This window comes from Dreissena polymorpha, chromosome 6 (assembly GCF_020536995.1).
Source record: "Dreissena polymorpha isolate Duluth1 chromosome 6, UMN_Dpol_1.0, whole genome shotgun sequence".
Classification (NCBI taxonomy): domain Eukaryota; kingdom Metazoa; phylum Mollusca; class Bivalvia; order Myida; family Dreissenidae; genus Dreissena; species Dreissena polymorpha.
Genome location: NC_068360.1, coordinates 87,434,945 through 87,453,883, shown reverse-complemented (window position 1 = coordinate 87,453,883; position 18,939 = coordinate 87,434,945). Strand labels below are relative to the sequence as shown.

Here is an 18,939-nt window from a genome sequence, read left to right as displayed (position 1 = left end):
TGTCTTATATTTGGTTTTTATTGAAAGGAACCGTCTGATGAAAAAAAGACGAAATTAAATAAATGATGTTGCTGTTCAGCTGAAATATCTTACTCATTATTGTTTTTACACATATAGATGTGTGTCCTTTATTGCATGGTTTATAATAGTGTGCTGTGTAACCATTACTACATAGATGAATGTAGCCTGCTAGATGCATACATAAGTTATAACTCTTTAGTAAACAATTCATCATGTTGGTGTTTCACCTACATTAGATATCTTTCTAATAATTTTAGTAGTTTATTCGCACAGTAATGTAGATTTTGATGCCAGTTCTGCAATGCTTTTGTTATCTCATATTGCCCATTGGACAGCAATTATGTAGATGATATAACCTCTTTTCTTTTTTTTTCTTTTTATGATATACATGTATGCAATAAAGAGGTCAAATATTTAAAGCTTATATGAATATTAAGATCAATTAAATTAAATATTTGTAATGGAATTGTGTATTGTCTATAGATTGTTTTCATGTATATAACAAATCACATATTTTTATTTTATCTAGCAAAATGAAATGATATCCAGAGAATTGTAGCATTTTACAACTTTTATTTTAAAATGAAACTTTTGTAAAGTAAATGGCTTTCTGTGCTGATCATGCCAGAAACAGACACAACCTAATGCTCATGGTCATTGTACATGTTCACTCACTACTTAAGAGAAAAATAAACTGACACACTAGCAAACAATATTTTATTGGTGAAGACATGTTTGGTTTTTATATAATAATATTTTCAGTTTAAACGCGACTCTAGACTGCTCCCCCTCAGACGTATCTCACAGGCGGAGACGACCAAGTTTATTTTTCCGCCAGTTGGTACACTACATTCCAGTCCCAACACAACACACAAACACACCAAAGGACTGCGTCCAACAGAAGCCAAGTTCTCATTTAAAAAACAAACAGGGCGCAAAAAAATACCCTGTGACTTACAGCTACAAGGCATTCATACTTTAGATTACAAGAAAAGGTCTATGAAAAAAAAACACCATATTTGTGTTAATTTTTATAAACTTACTTAATCAGAGTTTTGAATTGTAAATAAACAACAAAAGTGTGTTATTTCAATATTTAAAAACTGTAATCAGTAAACATACAAATTTGTTTTTATTTTACTAAACAGGTTACATCCATCTTCCATTATAGAAGTTGGTAAATGTTTGTAATTGGCCTATATGGTTAAATTGTGTTTTTTTAAGTATGTTTTGATTTTGTTCACATTCTGTCAATGCAGCTGTTATTCGGATACAATTTCTAGTCGAATTTGACGGTTTTCTTGCCTGTTGTTTGAGTCACAGGGTACAAGTTGTGCTTGCGTTATTGCTTGCTCATGTATTTTCAGGTATTTGGGTATTGGTTGTGTTAGTGGGGAGAGACTGTATGAGGATCTCTTAAACGTATGTGTTTTATCTTCCAAACATTTCTGTATAAGACATACTGGTTGTCGTCTGTCAAGCATTACCAACCTACATATAATATTCTGTATAGACAGTTATATCGTTTTTAATACCGGGCCAAAAAGCTGATCAGGTATTATAAGAATGCCCTTCATCTGTCAGTTAGTGCTTCAGTTCTTTCAGTGCTTTTGTGTCCTCCATATCTCCTATAGCCTTTGATGGATTTTATGAAACTTGTATCAAATGTTAAGGACATTTAGACAATTTACAGAAGGATTAATTGAGTCATACTGACTTTAGGTCAAGATCAAACTCCAAGGTCAATTATTTGAGCGTCCAATTTTATGACCCCTCCATAGTTCCTATACCATTTGTAGGTTTTCTTTAAACTTTGCTTACATGTGTTGGTCATTGAAACGATGTGCTTAAGGCATGAATCAGTCATACAGGCTGAAGGTTGAGTTGGTACTACAGGGTGAAAGGTTTCAGCCTGCATGCATGTTTGTGACTGCTTCATATCACCCTTTTAAAGATTCTCATGAAGCAGGACTAAAATATTAGGGTTAGTCAGACAATGTACATAATTTCTTAGTCAGTTACTCAGGCAATAAGTCAAGGTCATACTAATAGGTCACATGTTTGAGCCTCACATAAGTGTTCAATCACTATCTGTTTAATCAGTGGAAAACTTTAATAAAACTTGGCAACAATGTTTTGGACATTGATACAATGTGCAGACGATATGAGTCAGTCATTCCGAGTCAAGGTAAATGTCTTACTGCAAGGTCAAACGTTTGAGCCTCCTTTTTAATTCCTGCTCCATATCTCTCATACCCTTTGAAGGATTGTTACAACTGCATTGTTTAGAAAAATGAAACCATGCACAGAAGATTTTATTAAGTCTTGATTCTTCAAGGTAAGAGTCATGCTTCAAGTTCAAAATGTGTAGCTTCCATTTTAGTGTCTTCCTACTCATCTTAAACCATATGATAGATTCTTATACGATTTGGCTAATATTTGGAGGTCACTGATATATATGAAGGACAACTAAATCACACTGAGTCAAGGTCACAATTTGAGGTCAATGGTTAATCCTTCTTTTTTGTATGTGCTTCATATCTGCCCTACATGTTGAAAAGTTAATTTAATTAAGATGATGTCCAAAAGTTATGAGTCAATCACTCGAGCTAAAAATCTAGGTCACAATTTCAAGATCTAAAGAATCATGGCGGGGTCTAGTGATGTCCCTTGGACTGCTTTGTATTGATTTATTGTAATTGTGTTATATGTTAAATAACTATGTTGATGTAGTTGCTGTTCTTTTAGATAGATTGGATAAATTGATGTATTCTTGATGCATACTATGTTGAAATATTTTTGTTATGCTCTCTTTGCTCAATGTAAAATCAAAAATAGTCCTTTATGTTTATGTTGTTTGTTTTATAAACACCAAGCTATGGCTTATATGAATATTTGAAGGTGTCAAATACATAGTTCTCATGTGACGTTCAAACATATTATACTATGTGAATGTTGTAACTTGTTTTTAAATTGCTACTTGAATGTTCTAAATTCAATATTTTTAATATCATTTTATGAACATTAATATCATTTTATGAACATATTTTATAACATGAACTCTTGATTTGATGCACTTCTTAAATCAAAGCAATCCAGGCAGTTCTGCTATGTTGAGTGTTGTAAAGCTAAAAAAATCTGTCTCAGCTAAAAATATTCAGCAGCCCCTGTTTTTATTTGAATGTTCAAATTCTGTAAAATTATTTATATATTTTGTTAGGTATTTTTCATAAATTGTATGTTTATTTTTCTGAAAAATGCAACATGGTTGTGTTCATTTTATAGTATGTTATTACAATATGTTATGCAAATTAGTGTTGCATTGTTAATTGTATCTTAATTGTACGCGTACATATACTTTCTATTGCTTTATAATGACATTCATATCATATCATGGTATAGGCAATTCTTAATGTATAATAGCCCCTTTGCAAACTTACTCACACTCATTATATTATTTTAGTTTTAATTAATAACTTAAAATAGCGGTTTAGAAGAATGCAGCTGAGACAAACTTAACAGCCCCATTTTAACATGTTATAGACATGTTATATAACCAGTGGTCAATGTTGTCTTCCAATTGCTGCCATGAATTATCCTCGATATACACTTAGCTTCCACATTATGCAGTCGAATGATTACATGTACAAGTTTGTATCAAAGTCTGTACTAATTACTTAAATATGTTCAAGATAAAGATACGCTTTAGCAGTTGGGGTAGGTACACTGCAACTTGTAAAAATGCGCGGTTGCGCTCCTGAATATTCAATATTCATACGAGGCCTATTGATTTTTTTAATAAAGTTTTTTTTTCTGGTTTAAGTACCCACCCAAAATGATGAAATTGAAATACATTTCATATTGTATCGCGTTTCACCGTTTCCATGGGAAAAATATGAAATCATACCTACCTCGGGTGCTAAAGAATATGATAGTCACGGATGAATGATTTATCGTGATCTTGCACAGTATGTAGTCAAATAATCACATGTACACATTTGAATCAAACTCTTTACGCGTAACTGATATAATCAAGTTTGAAAGTGATGCGTTATTAAAGTATCTAAGTGTGTATTCCGTTTTCACTACATTCCATACCCTGGGAGTACTGGGTGTCGAAAGTTTATTTTCATGAATATATTCATGAAACACCTGCTGACTATGTAAATAACAATAAATAATCCAAATAATATTCAAAAGAATTCTGGAAGAGAGCCTTCGGTTAAATAAAACTTGGTATATAGAACGAAGCAAACACTGCCCATATGTAACGGGTTTTAAGATCGGGTCGTGTCATTGTTTGAATTTCCTTTCACGACGCTGACAAGGAAATTATAAATGCAAAATAAAATTATGAGTATCAATTTTTGTTTTTCTAGTTCCCCGAAATTCAATTGAGAACCTTAGGGTGTTCGAGTGAACTTGGGTTCAATGTTGGTCTTATACATAATTATATAACTGCAATTCTATAACTCCTATTATATGAACCAAGGATTTTTAGAACTAAATGAAATCCAGTTATGTGTTTTTTTGCAATGCATATAATTTAGTCAAATATATATTTCAAGGCTAAGAAACAGGGAGGGTATTTTGAACGAGTTTGAAAAACTTCATTCTTTGGTTAGCCTTATTTTATCAAATAATTGCGTTCATGTATGACTTGATGGCATTTCCTTCCTGCAAAACATTCATTTTACCCTTACTAGTAATGTACAGCATTTTTTTAAATACTGGGTATGATGTTTGCATTGAGATCAATCAAGTATCCTGTATGATAGTTATTCGGATACAAGTAAGCTTTTTACCATTTTTACAAAAAAGATTAAATATCAAAAGTTATCAATTAAATGTTTTTCCACATGCTTGGTCTCTTTTCTTATTTTCAAAATGTCCGCATAATACATGAATTGGATACAAATTGCTTGTTTTTTACATGGCCTTGTGTGTCCTTTCTCTAATGTGAATTTCTCGAATTGAGTTTGTGTGGGCATACACTTGTCAGCATCTTAAAGGCTTTTAAGTTACTTTGTGAATAAATAGTGCTTTTTGAACTGGGAGCTGAAGTTTTTCCATTCTTAACATTAAATGGCTCTTTTTTGTTGCTTTGCATTAATAGATTTCTAATGATGTCTTTTTATTTTTTAATTGTGATGCCCAATAATGGCAACAATGTTTATCAATGCGATTGGATTATATTATGGACTAAATTATATTCCATGCAACTGATGTTTATTTGATCAGCATACACTGTGTTTGTTGCTTGTTTTTAACTTATTTACATAATTGTTTCCAACTGTTGCCATATCATTTCTCAGTTTGTGTGTGTGTCTGTTAAACAACAGTTAAAACAACAATTTGTTTAATCGATTTTCTTTAATTCAATTAAATCGTTTTATGAATTTATGAAGCATATCTTAACTGTTTTTATTATCTTTCCATTATGGATGATTAAAATAATGGGTAATAATATGTCTACCATAAATATTGCGTCATACTGTATGCTTACAAAGAGGAACACTGTGATATGCTTACAACATGGTGTACACTTATTTAGATAATAAAATATGTTTGCTATCCCCTAATATGAAATTCGTTCAGTCATTTAGAAATAACATGTGTCCTTCTAATTTTCTGTTTAAACTATGTGTTGTATTGTTAATTGTTAGTTTACTTTCATTTGAATGTGCTATCATACGGTAAGAGCAGAATAAAACTGTAATTGATTTCTATCATATGGAGAATAGCCTTGTTTATGAGACAAAGGATTTAATTAATGACATTTAACAGGATAATAAATGTATATTTATGTAAATTTCACGTGTTGTTCCGTGTTTTTGTTTAAACACACATATCCTATTTGCATAATCTATATGTTTTTAACATTTTTATGTTATTTATGAGTGTTATAAATGTATTTTGCTAATACAGAAAAAGCAAGCATTGCGGAGATGATAGTGAACGAAATATTAAGAAAAATAAGACACAATGGAACTTTTCTTCGCAAAACACATACATAAGGTAGCAATCATTTATTAGTTTAATATTGTTTATCCATGTGTTATATATGCGCTTCATATGACTCCTATATATGTCACATGCTTCATAAGCATTTAGTTTTGAGCTTTCAATTTGCAAGATATCCCCCAACATTACAAGTATTGCATTATATAGTTGGGTCGGTTATCTAGTTAGCTCGGCTGTTTTCGGAGAAAACCCGAGGTATTTTCATAGCCAGCTCGTCGTCCGCCGTCCACGTCGTGCTTAAACCTTAACATTTTGTTGAGGTTTTGAACATTGGCTTTAAAATAAAAGTGCTTCAACGTACAACTTTGAAACTTCATATGTAGCTGCACCTTGATTTGTTCTACATGCCACACCCATTTTTGGGTCACTAGGTCAAAGGTCAAGGTCACTGTGACCTCTTAAAAAAATCTGACAAGCTTTCATTTATTCAAAACTGCACCCGCAGCCGAGCGTGGCACCCGTTATGCGGTGCTCTTGTTTTTCTATTTACAACTAACCGGATAATGTTGGTATTCAAAAGGCGTGAATCTTGAAATTCTTTTAAACGTTTGATATTCAAAATCGAGATAATTAGCAGTGGGCTAAAATTTATTTTGCTTAATAAAACCGTATTCTCAATTAACCAGGTTGAAAGAATTCTGATTCGCACAAAATAATACTTTAAAATTCAAATAAGTTGCGTGAATATTTTATTATTTAAACTCAAATACTAGTAACATACATATTACACAAGCTTACAAACAATACCTATTAAATTAATTGAATAACCATTCAAATGAGAGAAGGCGAATTTGAAACCAAACGTGCAAACAAACATGTTATTTTCAACAAAAAGTTTTTATGTATACGGGCTGATGTTATAATGAAGTTAATTAGTATAAGAATCTGACATTGCCTTCGCGAGTGAGAAGAATCAAAAACGTCTAGAAATTATGTTATTTTATTTAATGCCTGAACAATCGTACATTTCATTTGCAATCATGCAATTAACAAGAAATCGTAATATAAACATCTTCAAGATTCAATTTATAGAAAACGTGTTTCTCTAAAATACTGGCATTATAGAACAAATGCAGCAAGAATGCGAATTACAATAAAACGTATTAATTGTTTCTAAAACTAACTCCATTCTGTTTTTTTTCTATGTACACATCATTTGGATATTATGCATGAATCAGTATACCAGAAAATGTAGTATCAACCCAACCGTCATACTGATACAAGTAACTTGTTTGACCGGGGATAGATCTCACCCAGACCATGTCACCCATGGACATCACGACATAGGCCTGCAGTGACGAGCATTGTCGTGCAGAAGCCCCGTTGTGAGCTGACGTCTGTAGAGACTTGCTGTTGTGTACAATCTCCGGCGAAACCCATTGCGAACTTTGTGTGCAATAGTGAACATCAAAGTGATATAGACCGGCAACAGAGGCGGTGAACTTTCCTGTTCCATTGTCATAGCCACGACCTTCGTTGACCTCCACTCGTGTAAACACAACATCTTGGCCACTGTTGACAGTTATAGAGGAGGCGAGCTTGGCACGGAACTGTATTGTTGGGATCTGCAGCTCTCCTGAAATAACAACGCTTTCATGGTACTTTTTTGGTGGATTCCTTTGGTATTTGTTCAAATTCGCTTAAATTTTAATGTACTTAGCTTTAATTGTAGGTGCCTATTATTAAGATGTGTGTTTATGTTTTAATTCATGCATACTTTTAGTGTTACGAAACAATATTGGTACTTTTTACAGTCAGGCAAAATGTATTAATTGTGTTAAATTATTGATTAAATTTAAATCATAAACATGGTTCATTTTTATTACAAAATGTTATCATGAATATCATATATAGCAAATGTCTGATACAAAGTTGCAATATTTAGGATATATTGCTGAACAAAATGTGAACTGTGAAAGTGTACGGATAATACTTCTATAATAAATACCATATCACCAATATAGCAACAAACGATTGAGAATTCTGTTTTAGTTGAAAGTACATTGTCCAACAAAAAAGTGCAATTAGGTAACTTTAAACTACATAATGATGTGTAAAACGTAACACGCATGCATTTCCACGTTACCTTTAATAAGGTCAACTTTGCCTTCCATTTCTTTGATCGCTCGTACCGATTCAGTCAGGATATGAGTCAGAGATTCAGACACGTTTGTCAGCGCTGTTTTAATGGCATCACTCAATGCTGCTTCCATTACAATCTGTTTACGTTCAATTGCTGCATTAGCAATGTTGACTTTATCGTTTTCATCTTGAAGCTTCCTCAATGCATCCACAACCTTTGTATTAGTTTCTTTGATGTCTTTAAGCGTGTGTTCCAGGGCCAGCTCATTGCGGATAACTCGCTCTAATAACATTTCCTCATAATTATATCGCGAGCACACGGGACATGCGGGCTCCGCTGCCAATGATGTCACCGCGAGATTCAGTACATACAGAACAGCTTTCAGTTCTTTCTTCATTTTAGCTCCGGCAGATTTCAGATTGACAATTATTGCTTCTTTTAACACGATTGCGTCGACACAGTGAGCAACAACCTTCTAGTGCAAACGAATGGTGGCTGAGATTTATACGTCGAAGGAACCACAAGGCCACTTGAATACCATTATTTCATTACGGTATTCCTGTAGTTCAAATAAACGTTACATCGCTTTTAGTAAAAATAGTAACGAGTGAAAGGCAATGTCGAGGTCATTTAACATTCTGCAGTCATATTCACAGGTATAATGGCTATATTTTCGAATCGTATTGAAATGACTCATGTGTAAAAAGATAGTTATACTGAACTTGCGATGTATTATATTTTGAAATAATGAAACGCTCGAGAAATCACCACATGACAAAATGTAGATATCATTAGATCTGCTCTTCTCCAATGCAAGGGACCAGCCATCTATACATCATACAAGGTCGTTAAACTAAACATAATAATCGTTTAGTGTGGTCACCATTTTGTAACGGTCAAGGTAAATCTTTATTAGCACAGCAATAATATACATTCATATACACGTCTAACAATTCATGTCTTATTCGCGGTGTCATTAAATTTGATATTACCGCTCGGCTTAACATAACCTGATTAGTATCGTGCGTATAAATTAAAATTGACATAATATGTAAAACACAATATTTATATATTTTAGTGTAATCTATTAAAATCTTAAAGGCGAAACTCAATTTATTGTTAAGGTCGCTATTTACTGTAATTGTACAATTCACACGTATTGTCTTGTAGACTGAATTCTTGTTCTTGCGCCTAGAAACGCATAGTTCCAATTTGCTTGTCCTAATCCAGGATCGGGTTATCATCATAGTAAACTGAATTTTCAGGTGTGTTTGATTTGAAAATTCAGATAAGCAAAATCGTGTTTGTCAGAAACTACGTTTTAAATAACGTTTGGTTGGGCGTTTACCATTAAACACGTATTTTTGGAACTCAAATGTGATCAATTATGAAACCATCACAGACGGGCAGTGTCTGATCAACACTGCTGCCACGCCATCAAGAGGGTGTTCCGAGATAAGGGGCGAACACCTGATGACTGATGGGAACTCGGCTGAAGACGTCTGTGTTATGTAGTAACCACTGTATCACTCAACATGTAATCAGCAGTTTGTCTGACTCAAGATATTAAGCAGCTGAAAGTTCATTTCTCTGTAGTTCTCTCGGAAATCTAATCACATGTTCTCGACGTTCCAACCTTATACAAGAAATTACGCAGATAAGTGTTTATTTCTCCCTTGTTTTATACCATAAAATTATATAACATTTTCCAAGCAGTTTGTGTCTTCGTAAATGCTGTGTTTGGATGAAATTGAGTATAAATATACCGTAATAACTCTATGTTTTCGGACACTTAAAAATAATTATTTTTTGTCGTGTCCGAAAACTTAGATACGAAAAATATAAACAAAATACAGGTGTCCGAAAACTTAGAGTCGAAAATGGAAGTGTCCGAACATAGCGTCAATTGTTTCAACGACTACCGGTAATAGCACGCGCTTGTAAAATACCGTGCCGTATAGTATAAAATTACAATTATACATGTTTGCACTGCATTTTTAAATAATTGTAAATGCTTAATTTATTTGACAGAAAGTTACTTCAAGGTTGTACTTTGACCAACGAGTTCAAAAATGAGCATGTGATGTACCGATACACGCTTGTATGAACCTGTGCTTAACGCAATAAAAAAGCAAACTATGAAATCTGTGTTTGTTCATTTCCGATAGTTGTTGTGTAACACCTTCCATTGTTCGTAAAACTTGTAATAGGGTGCATCACAATTTGAAACATTTAGTATTTGTCACAGTTATTTTACTGAGAAGGGGTAGTACTATTTCGGTAGATAACTGAACTGTTAATTGGCACTACCCCTGGTAATTGTCATAACGCTTATGCTATCGGGCGAAACCATTGTTTAATACCGGTTTACAAGGTTATTTACCCAACAACGCAAATTTAATGGTCCATTGCCGTCAGGCATGCAACCGCAATGTTTTATGATGTTAATCTGGATGTAAAACCGCATGATCGAAGTGTCATTAGATATCGAAAACAGGTTCGAAATTTGGTAAAATAGCGCTGTAAAATATACTGTCCAAAACTTAGAGACATAAATAACGGACGAAAACTCGTGTGTCCGAAAATAAAGAGTTACGAAAAATAATAATTTGTGCTAAAAACGGGGGTGTACGAAAACTTAGAGTGTTCGAAAACATAGAGTAATTACGGTACATAAAGTCTAAACGGCATAATAATTATACGACAATGGAAAACATAATAGCCTTGTAATCTGGGTGTAAAGCATCAAAAACTCCCAAACGGAAATAAAAAATATTCGAGTGAACACAAACATCTGCATAAATTCAAAATACTCTAAATCAGTTTCGCATCGTAAAGATGTGATTTATCGTCAAAGACCTACATATCCAATAAAAAGGAAACTTGTCAGATTGTGCAGATCATTTTTGAGTTTTTAAATTTCTCTAAGATAAGAGTCACCTCCTTGCACTGTCTGAAACATACACATCAATACAAAATGTGATACAATTTTTTAAATATGTATTATTGTATCCCCCATAGGAAGAAGTGGGGGAAATAGCTTTAAACCTTCCCATCTTTAGGTAGATAAGTTGGTCGATTTATAGAACTTTCATTTCCATTTTATATCTAGAGAATGATTTTTTTTTCAACCATGCACATAGGTATAATGTTTACTTTGAAGGAAATAATGATGCCTATTGCTTTTGATGTTTACATGTCAAAGGTCAAGGACAGTGGGGCTAGTCTGTGTAAATTTGTTTTTCGCACAATACATTTAGAATGCTTTGACCTTAGATCATGTAAATTATTATTGATAGCTTCTGAGAAAGGGAAGACTCCTATAGATTTTATGGTCACATGTTTTGATGGAATCTTATAACCATTTGAGAAATGTGTGAAATTTTGTTTAAGTCTTCAAGTTAAACTTTTAATTATTTTTTAAAAAACTTTATTTACTAGCCTTGTGTGCGTTATAATTGTATATATGATTAATACCTTTTTAATGTATTTCTTGTTTCTGTTGAAAAGCCATAATTATCACTGAAGGGACAAATCCCACTTTACCTATATACTGAACATTTGCTACAAGTTGCATCTCTGCTATTCAGAATATTATCAGATTGTCAATTACAAAAATATGGTGACCTATTTTAAGGAATCTGCTTGTGAACATACAACTTTACATATTCATGAAAGTGAATTTTAGCTGAAATATCTTTTGTTAATTTGTTATTTGAATGATAAAATGTCATTTCTATTGTGATTTATTCTGGTTCAAATGTCTGGCGTAAGATGACTTTTAGGTAAGATGTGTGGTTTTGCATGTGTAAAGTGGTTTCATTCTGAAAGTTTTGTATTGCCACTTTGACACCCATCTATAAGTAACAATGACAGATGTCCAGATCTCGAAGGGACAGTCCTGCTTTTGAGGTGTTTGTCCCGGCGTCCCGATGTGACACAATTTGTCCCTACATTGGTAAAAAACGACGTACGTTCTATAAGATCACAACACAATTCGCTATTTGAGCTCTGTCTGGCTTTAATTTATCATTCACTGTAACATCAAAAATAACTTACAGTAATAGTCAATAATAGCGTATGGAAAGCAGCTGTTTAGGCTGTTTCAATATTTTATAAAAAAATACACATATGTTTTGTTAGTCTTTTTGTTTAATGAAAATTAATCCAGTAATTACACATTAGTTTGAGACTAGCGTTTACTTGCCTCAGATTTAGTACCTTGGGAATTAAGAAAAATTGTTTCAGACCTACTGGTATATAACGTGGAATTGTTGAGCCAGATAAAAAATGTGTGCTTAAAAGTTGCATAATAGTGTTGTTCAAATTTAAAATTTATTTGAATTATGTTTGTCAAATTCAAAATTGTCGAAGTTCTGCCTGATACTTCAACATTAAATTGAAACATATCGATTTTGTTAAAACCTGTGGTTTAGGACAGCACAAATGCTGCAGCACATTTTTCAATGGCCCTCACAAAACATTTCTAGTTTCTTGTCTGTGTGGGCATCACATGTCTGTATAAAGTTTGCCATTTTCTTAGTAAGAGACCATTTCTTCTTGTCTTTTCTCCCATATATGCCATGGTTAGCATTTAATTGACCATGATGATAAATGCAATTTTCACAGATACACTTCAGACATATTTCACAGTACATCTCTGCAATTTCTACGATATTTTTACTTTCACAAGCATCACAACAATAGTCCTTCACAAACTCTGAACCTTTATGAACTGAACTTAAAGCTGTCGCCATTTTGTTGAAAGCTGGGCATTTCTTCCTGTTTTCTGAATGGGTTTATGTACCTTTAATTAACATAAAATGGTTATTGAGTACTCTTATTAACTTAATGTTATGTTGCTTAAAAGTGTGCCATTACATACACATTAATAGTACTAATTTTAAGCCTCTGATTAGTCAAAAATAAATGATTTTGAACATTTTGATCTGATAAACTCTTGTTTTGTTAAAATAAACCTGATTGTACATGTTAAATGAGTGAACAGCTTACATCTCAGTGTAAAAACGAAGTAAATCGATACCGATATTTATCACAGCTAATATTGGTGTATTCAAATTAAAGTATGACATGTTCCTGGTCTAGTGAAATGGAACACAAAATGTCTTAAAAAATGCAGTAAATGTTGAAATACGCACTTAACTGTTCTGTTTTATTCTCCTCCGATTTACCAAAAAGACTTGGATGATTGTTTTTACTAGGTTCGTGAATTTCCTGTTTCTTCTTAAATGACTTCAGACACTAGAACTTTAGCTCGCCTAAGCACAAACAGCCCATTTAGGTCTATTGTGGTAGGTGGCCATGAGACATCTGTTGTCATTTGTTGTGGGTATTGCTTCGGGTGGAGTCAATAAATGGCTTCAAACAACATCTCCTAATCTGCTTTGCAGATTTCAATGAACTTTACAGAAATTGTTCCTATAGTCACAGACCTCAAAATTTGGCAAATCGTTCCAGTCTGCTAAATATTTAGGTCAACAGAGCTTTACATATTTGTTTTAGTGGATTCTTTATAAAAAACGTGCCGACTTAAAAATATTTTCCACTGCAACTGCAAGGCTAAGAGGTTTAATATTTGGTTCTTAATATGGATCTCTACAATGATATTGAAATCATTCCCATGGGGTCGAAGCAGGTCATGCCCCAAAGGTCACATGATTTTTAGCTCGGCTGTTTTCGGAGAAAACCCGAGGTATTGTCATAGCTAGCTCGTCGTCCACCGTCCGGTGTCCGCCGTCCGGCGTCCGCCGTGCTAAACCTTAATATTGGCTCTAAAATCAAAGTGCTTCCGCCTACAACTTTGAAACTTTATATGTGCATGCAACGTGATGAGTTCTACACGTCACATCCATTTCTTGGTCACTAGGTCAAAGGTCAAGGTCACTGTGACCTCTAAAAAACAATTCTGGTAAGCTTTCATTTATTTAAAACTGCACCCGCAGCCGAGCGTTTGCATCCGTTATGCGGTGCTTTTGTTTTAGACTTATAGCAAATCACTTTTTTTTTCTCAAATTGCGAGAGTGAGGCTTGAAATATTTGGTAAATGTTATATAGTGGTTCTCTGCAAACATGGTTCTCATTTTGGCTCTGTTATCAAAACTGGCCAAACCCCGTTGGTAACCTATTTCATATAGGTTTATATACTAAATAATTTAAAACACCTTCATTGTAGATCAATGGTCAGGGATAATGTATTGGTGTGTAATATGGTATAAAGGCCAAATCAAAGTGTGTTCAAATCATGTCTCTAGCATCAAAGCTTTGCAAGTCTCCTTGGTCACCTGATTTGAATAGCCTTTTTTTAATAAAATATATAAAACATAAAAAAATTATCTGAAGTTAAAAGGATTTGGGGTGTTATATTTGGTTTGTCTTGTAAATTATAAAACACTTCCTTATAACAAAAAAATATAGCATAAATGTGAAAAGTGTCGTCCCTGATGAGTCAGTGCAGACTGCACATATTGATATGGGACGAAACTTTATTCATATGCATTAAGCCCAGTTATCCCAGAAAGCGGCTCATTTTACTATACAACATGTATGACTGGAACACGGTACGTCAGTCTCACAGCGTGTGGTTGGCAGAGCTTGGGCTCATAACCCTGGCCTTGCTGCCGGACATTGTGCTCCGAGCCTACACAGATAAATTTGGGTTACTTTTTACAACTGAGAAACCTTAAATGTAAACATTTAGATGTGGGTTACCATTCACCAATATAATAGAATTTTGGATATGAATTCTGAAAACCTGATTCAATACTTTTGTTGTTCTATATTTATGAAAGGTGTGGGAATCAAAAAAATATTATAAATGATATCATGGTTCGTATTAATAAAACTCCCGTGGTTAAAGCTAAGGAATTAACTTAAATTAATAAATTTCCTGTAATCTCTAGCTGCGTCATGTTAGGGCTTGACATAAAAATGTTTGAAATAATTAAATTGTGATTAAACCATGAATTTTGTATGCTTTTGTCGCAAGAAAATCATCTTGGTTCTAATAGCAGACTGCGCAGAGACGACACTTTACGCACATGCATTAAGCCCCGTTTTCATCGAGCACCGCTCATATGTTTTAATGTCTGTTGTTCAGAAATAAGTGTGGTCTCTGCTTGGTGACTCCGATGTGTTACAGGGATTTCATGCTTTTAAAAGATCATTTAATGCTACTTTGTAATAAAGTTAAACACTTTACGGTACGAACTGGGTATTGCGACTTTTGTGCCATTTCTTGTTTCGTTTGTATACATAACTATGTTCTTAGTGAACTTTGGATAAAAGTATAGTGTTTGTCCCTGTATAGGAACTGGCCTCAGGGAAAACTGGGCTAAATGCATGTGCGTAAAGTATCGTCTCAGAGTAGCCGGTGTTTCGGGTTTTAGTAATTTGTTCGAATCTTCGATATCGGAGGAAATAAAGAATATATAATCAAAACTCCAGTAGAGACTAAAAGTGTCTTTACTGTCTAAACCCATTTAAATGTCTTCAATACTTTTCCAAACATGCGCAAGCCATTGTTTTAACATTACAAAATTTGAATTACTGATATAGATGCCATTTATACTGTCATGTCCCAGGTATTTTTGGTGTGACAGTTTAATCTGAAGATAGGTGGACAATGTAACAGTACCTTAACCTCTTTGACTTCATTTCCAAATATTATTTCCACAATAATTATAAGTTGTACCTGCACCGTTTCATTGGAAACATTCACATATGTTTTGTATTATTGTCATATGGTCATAATTTTATTTTGCATTTTGGTGGTATGATGTTAGTGGAATGACTTAAAAGAAATGCTCGATTGGCATGCTGAAGGACTATGGCTGACTTGGCATGGCTTTAACATTTTATGTTGCAGATGTTTGGCACATTTTGATTTAACCCATTTATGCCTAGTGTCTAGAAAAAAGGCCTTGGCAAACAGCGTAGACCCAGATGATACGCCGCATGATGCGGCGTCTCATCAGGGTCTGCGCTGTTTGCTTAAAGGAATTTCTGTAAGAAATATTCTAAAAATAGAAATAAATAATCTAGACATCCCTAATTTTGGAAATAAATTGATCCAATTTAGAAGGATGGGAGATTCCACTCGGCATAAATGGGTAAATGTTCATATTATATAAGTATCTTCAAAGTAGAAAAGTCAATAATACTGCAGTAGGACAGTCCGGTTATTGACAAATCAAGTATGGGGAAGTATATGAGCCATGTCACGGGAAAATGAGTCTTATGCCACATTGGGCATGCATAGCTCTGGATCAGTCTGCGCATTTTCCTAATCTGTTCAGGAGCTAACTTGTCTGCTTACGAGACCACGAAACATTTCCGTGACTTTATAGTGGACAGTTAAGCTACAGACCAGAATGAGTTAATGGGCAGACTGGTCAGAAGGTATGTGCAGCATATGTCACAAGACCCATTTTTGCACAATAATGTTCATACACTGTGATATATTTCAATACTGCTTAGGATTGTGAAATATGCAACATTTAGATACCCCAAAATAAAATAAAAATTTCCAGTATATGTTTATGGTAAGTGCCATCTATGGAGTGGAAAAACGAACATTTTCTCACAATCCATTTCAACACTAGGACTTTAAGCATTTCAAATTATGTTGAATGACCTTACATTGCCAATCCCTCTGTTGATTAGCCAGTTAAGTTAAAAAAAAAATGGAGAAGATGAAGCAATAGTCAATTAAATAACAAATGTGTTGAATGCCTTTGTCATAATCCTGTTTATTACCAATATGTTTATTCAAATATTATTTGTGGACACTTTATTTGATGATTTTGTTTTGTTTATAAAGTTATTAAAAAAGCAATTATTCATTGTTTAAAACAATAAAAAATAAAATTGGAATTACTGTTCTACTGTAAAACTACATTGTTACTATGCTTGCATAATTTTTCTGTTTAACTCCTTACAATACAAATTAACATTGGAAAAAGCATTAAAAGGATTGTTTTCTGCATATGTTTTTAATTATTTTATGCCCACAGATCGAATGATCGGGGGTATATTGTTTTTGGCCTGTCTGTCTGTTAGTCATGTTATGTGTCACATAACTTTAACCTTGGTGATAACTTTTGCAATATTGATTATAACAGCTTGATATTTGGCATGCATGTGCATCTCATGGAGCTACACATTTTTAGAAATGAACGGTCAACAAGGTCATCCTGCAATGTCAAAGGTAAAAATGGGGGCATTGTGTTTCTGACAAACGCATCTCTTGTTTGTATATATAATTGTGACCATAAAAAACAATATATATATATATATTTATTTCTCTGATGACTCATGAAATCAAATTTATAAGCTACCAAAAACTGAATTAAAATGGTATGCATCATGACTTTAAAATTGGAAGTGCCTTGTCGTATATCGACAACATTGACCTGATATCAACAACATTGACCTTATACTGTCATTATTTACCTGATAACAAGAAATGATGTTGGAACGAGTTATCCGTAATGAACTTGCATTGGAACAAACGCTTAAAGACATCAAAGACACGAACACAAATGTTGTGGTTGCATTGAGAAAACTTCAACATAAAAACGATAAGTTCCACATTGCTATTGAAGCAATGGAACGTTAGCAGATTGTAATAGAAGCAACCTTGGACGATGCAATTAAAACAGCGCTGAAAAACGTGTCTGAATCTGTGTCTCATATCCTGACTTAATCTGGACGGGCTATCAAAGACATGGAGAGCAGAGTGGATCGTATTAAAGGTAACATTGAAAGGCATACTTGTTACATTTTAAACACCCTAAGTTAGTTAAAAAAATATTATGGCGCTATTTTGTTGGACCGTGTATTTTCAACTCAAAAAATATTCTCAAACGTTTGCATCTGTATTGATGATATTGTATCTACTGTGTACGGATCATTCGTATGCTTCCGATAGCAGGTTACATTTTTGTTCAGAAAACTATCGCGAATAATGCTATGTGTAACATAAATTTACCATGAATATTATTCAGATTAACATTTCATATAAAAATGATGTTTATAATTTGACCCCCCCAAAATCGATTTTCTCTAACGGTATAAAGTACCACTACTTTGTATTATAACACTTAAGAGTATGCACTGAATTAAACACAAAATAAAGCCACCCGGTTGTTGAGACAATTAAAACTAATAACAGTATAACATCAAATTGCATTTTAAATAGATTTACACGATTCCACGAAAAAAAAACTTGCTCTTTCAGGAGAGCTGAAGACCCCAACAATACCGTTTCGTGCCAAGCTCGTCTCCTAAACATCCTCTATAACTGTCAGCACTGGTCAAGATGTAGTGTTTACAATAGTGGAGGTCAACGAAGGCCAATGTTATGACAAAGGAACAGGAAAGTTCAACGCCTCTGTTGCCGGTCTATACAACTTCGCTGTCCATTATTGCACTCAGACTTCGAAATGGGTTTCAACGGATATTGTACACAACGGCAAGTATCTACAGAGGTCACATCACTTCGGGGCTTCTGCACCACAATGCTCTTCACTGCAGGCATTTGTCGTGATCTGTCAATTAGTGACAATGTCTGGGTGCGAAGTAGCCCAATGTTACAAAGAACTTTTATCAGTCCGACGGTTATCAATATACTACAATTTCTGGAGTATTTATTCATGCATAATATCCAAATAAAGTGTACATAGAAACAAATAATGGACTTAGTTTTAGAAACAATTAGCACGTTTTACTGTAAATTGCATTCTTGTTGCATAACGCCAGTATTTTAGACAAACAGGTGATGTATTAATTGA

General features: G+C 33.7%; 3 protein-coding genes across 4 annotated transcripts in view; 2 read left to right on the top strand and 1 right to left on the bottom strand.

Moving 5' to 3' along the window:
* Nucleotides 1–1,799, top strand: part of LOC127836161 (phospholipid-transporting ATPase IF-like) — a 254,660-nt gene extending 252,861 nt beyond the window's left edge. Inside the window, exon 30 of one of the 2 annotated variants that reach the window (XR_008028629.1) lies at nt 1,577–1,799. The gene's annotated coding sequence lies outside the window, so the exon portion shown is untranslated. Of the gene's footprint in view, nt 1–1,388; nt 1,503–1,576 lie in introns of those variants that run through there. The other variant, XR_008028631.1, reaches the window with a different exon arrangement.
* Nucleotides 1,800–7,208: 5,409 nt separating this feature from the next.
* LOC127835876 (uncharacterized) lies at nt 7,209–8,572 on the bottom strand. The gene is made up of 2 exons (XM_052362301.1): nt 8,132–8,572; nt 7,209–7,621 (listed from the first exon to the last, which is right to left on the bottom strand). The coding sequence occupies exons 1-2, from the start codon at nt 8,523–8,525 to the stop codon at nt 7,209–7,211; spliced, it is 807 nt and encodes a 268-aa protein (XP_052218261.1). The 5' UTR covers nt 8,526–8,572.
* Nucleotides 8,573–14,688: 6,116 nt separating this feature from the next.
* The window catches only part of LOC127835875 (equilibrative nucleobase transporter 1-like), a 56,471-nt gene continuing 52,220 nt past the window's right edge, over nt 14,689–18,939 (top strand). The window contains exons 1-2 of the mRNA XM_052362300.1: nt 14,689–14,804; nt 18,387–18,469. Coding sequence (XP_052218260.1) covers nt 14,689–14,804; nt 18,387–18,469 — 199 coding nt within the window. The remainder of the gene's footprint in view (nt 14,805–18,386; nt 18,470–18,939) is intronic.

Excerpts from the sequence above, each read along its gene's own strand:
- LOC127835876 (XM_052362301.1), bottom strand. The coding sequence starts at position 8,525 with ATGAAGAAAGAACTGAAAGCTGTTCTGTATGTACTGAATCTCGCGGTG. Across the intron at positions 7,622-8,131 it reads CAAAGTTGACCTTATTAAAG|GAGAGCTGCAGATCCCAACA; the intron begins GTAACGTGGAAA and ends TTGTTATTTCAG.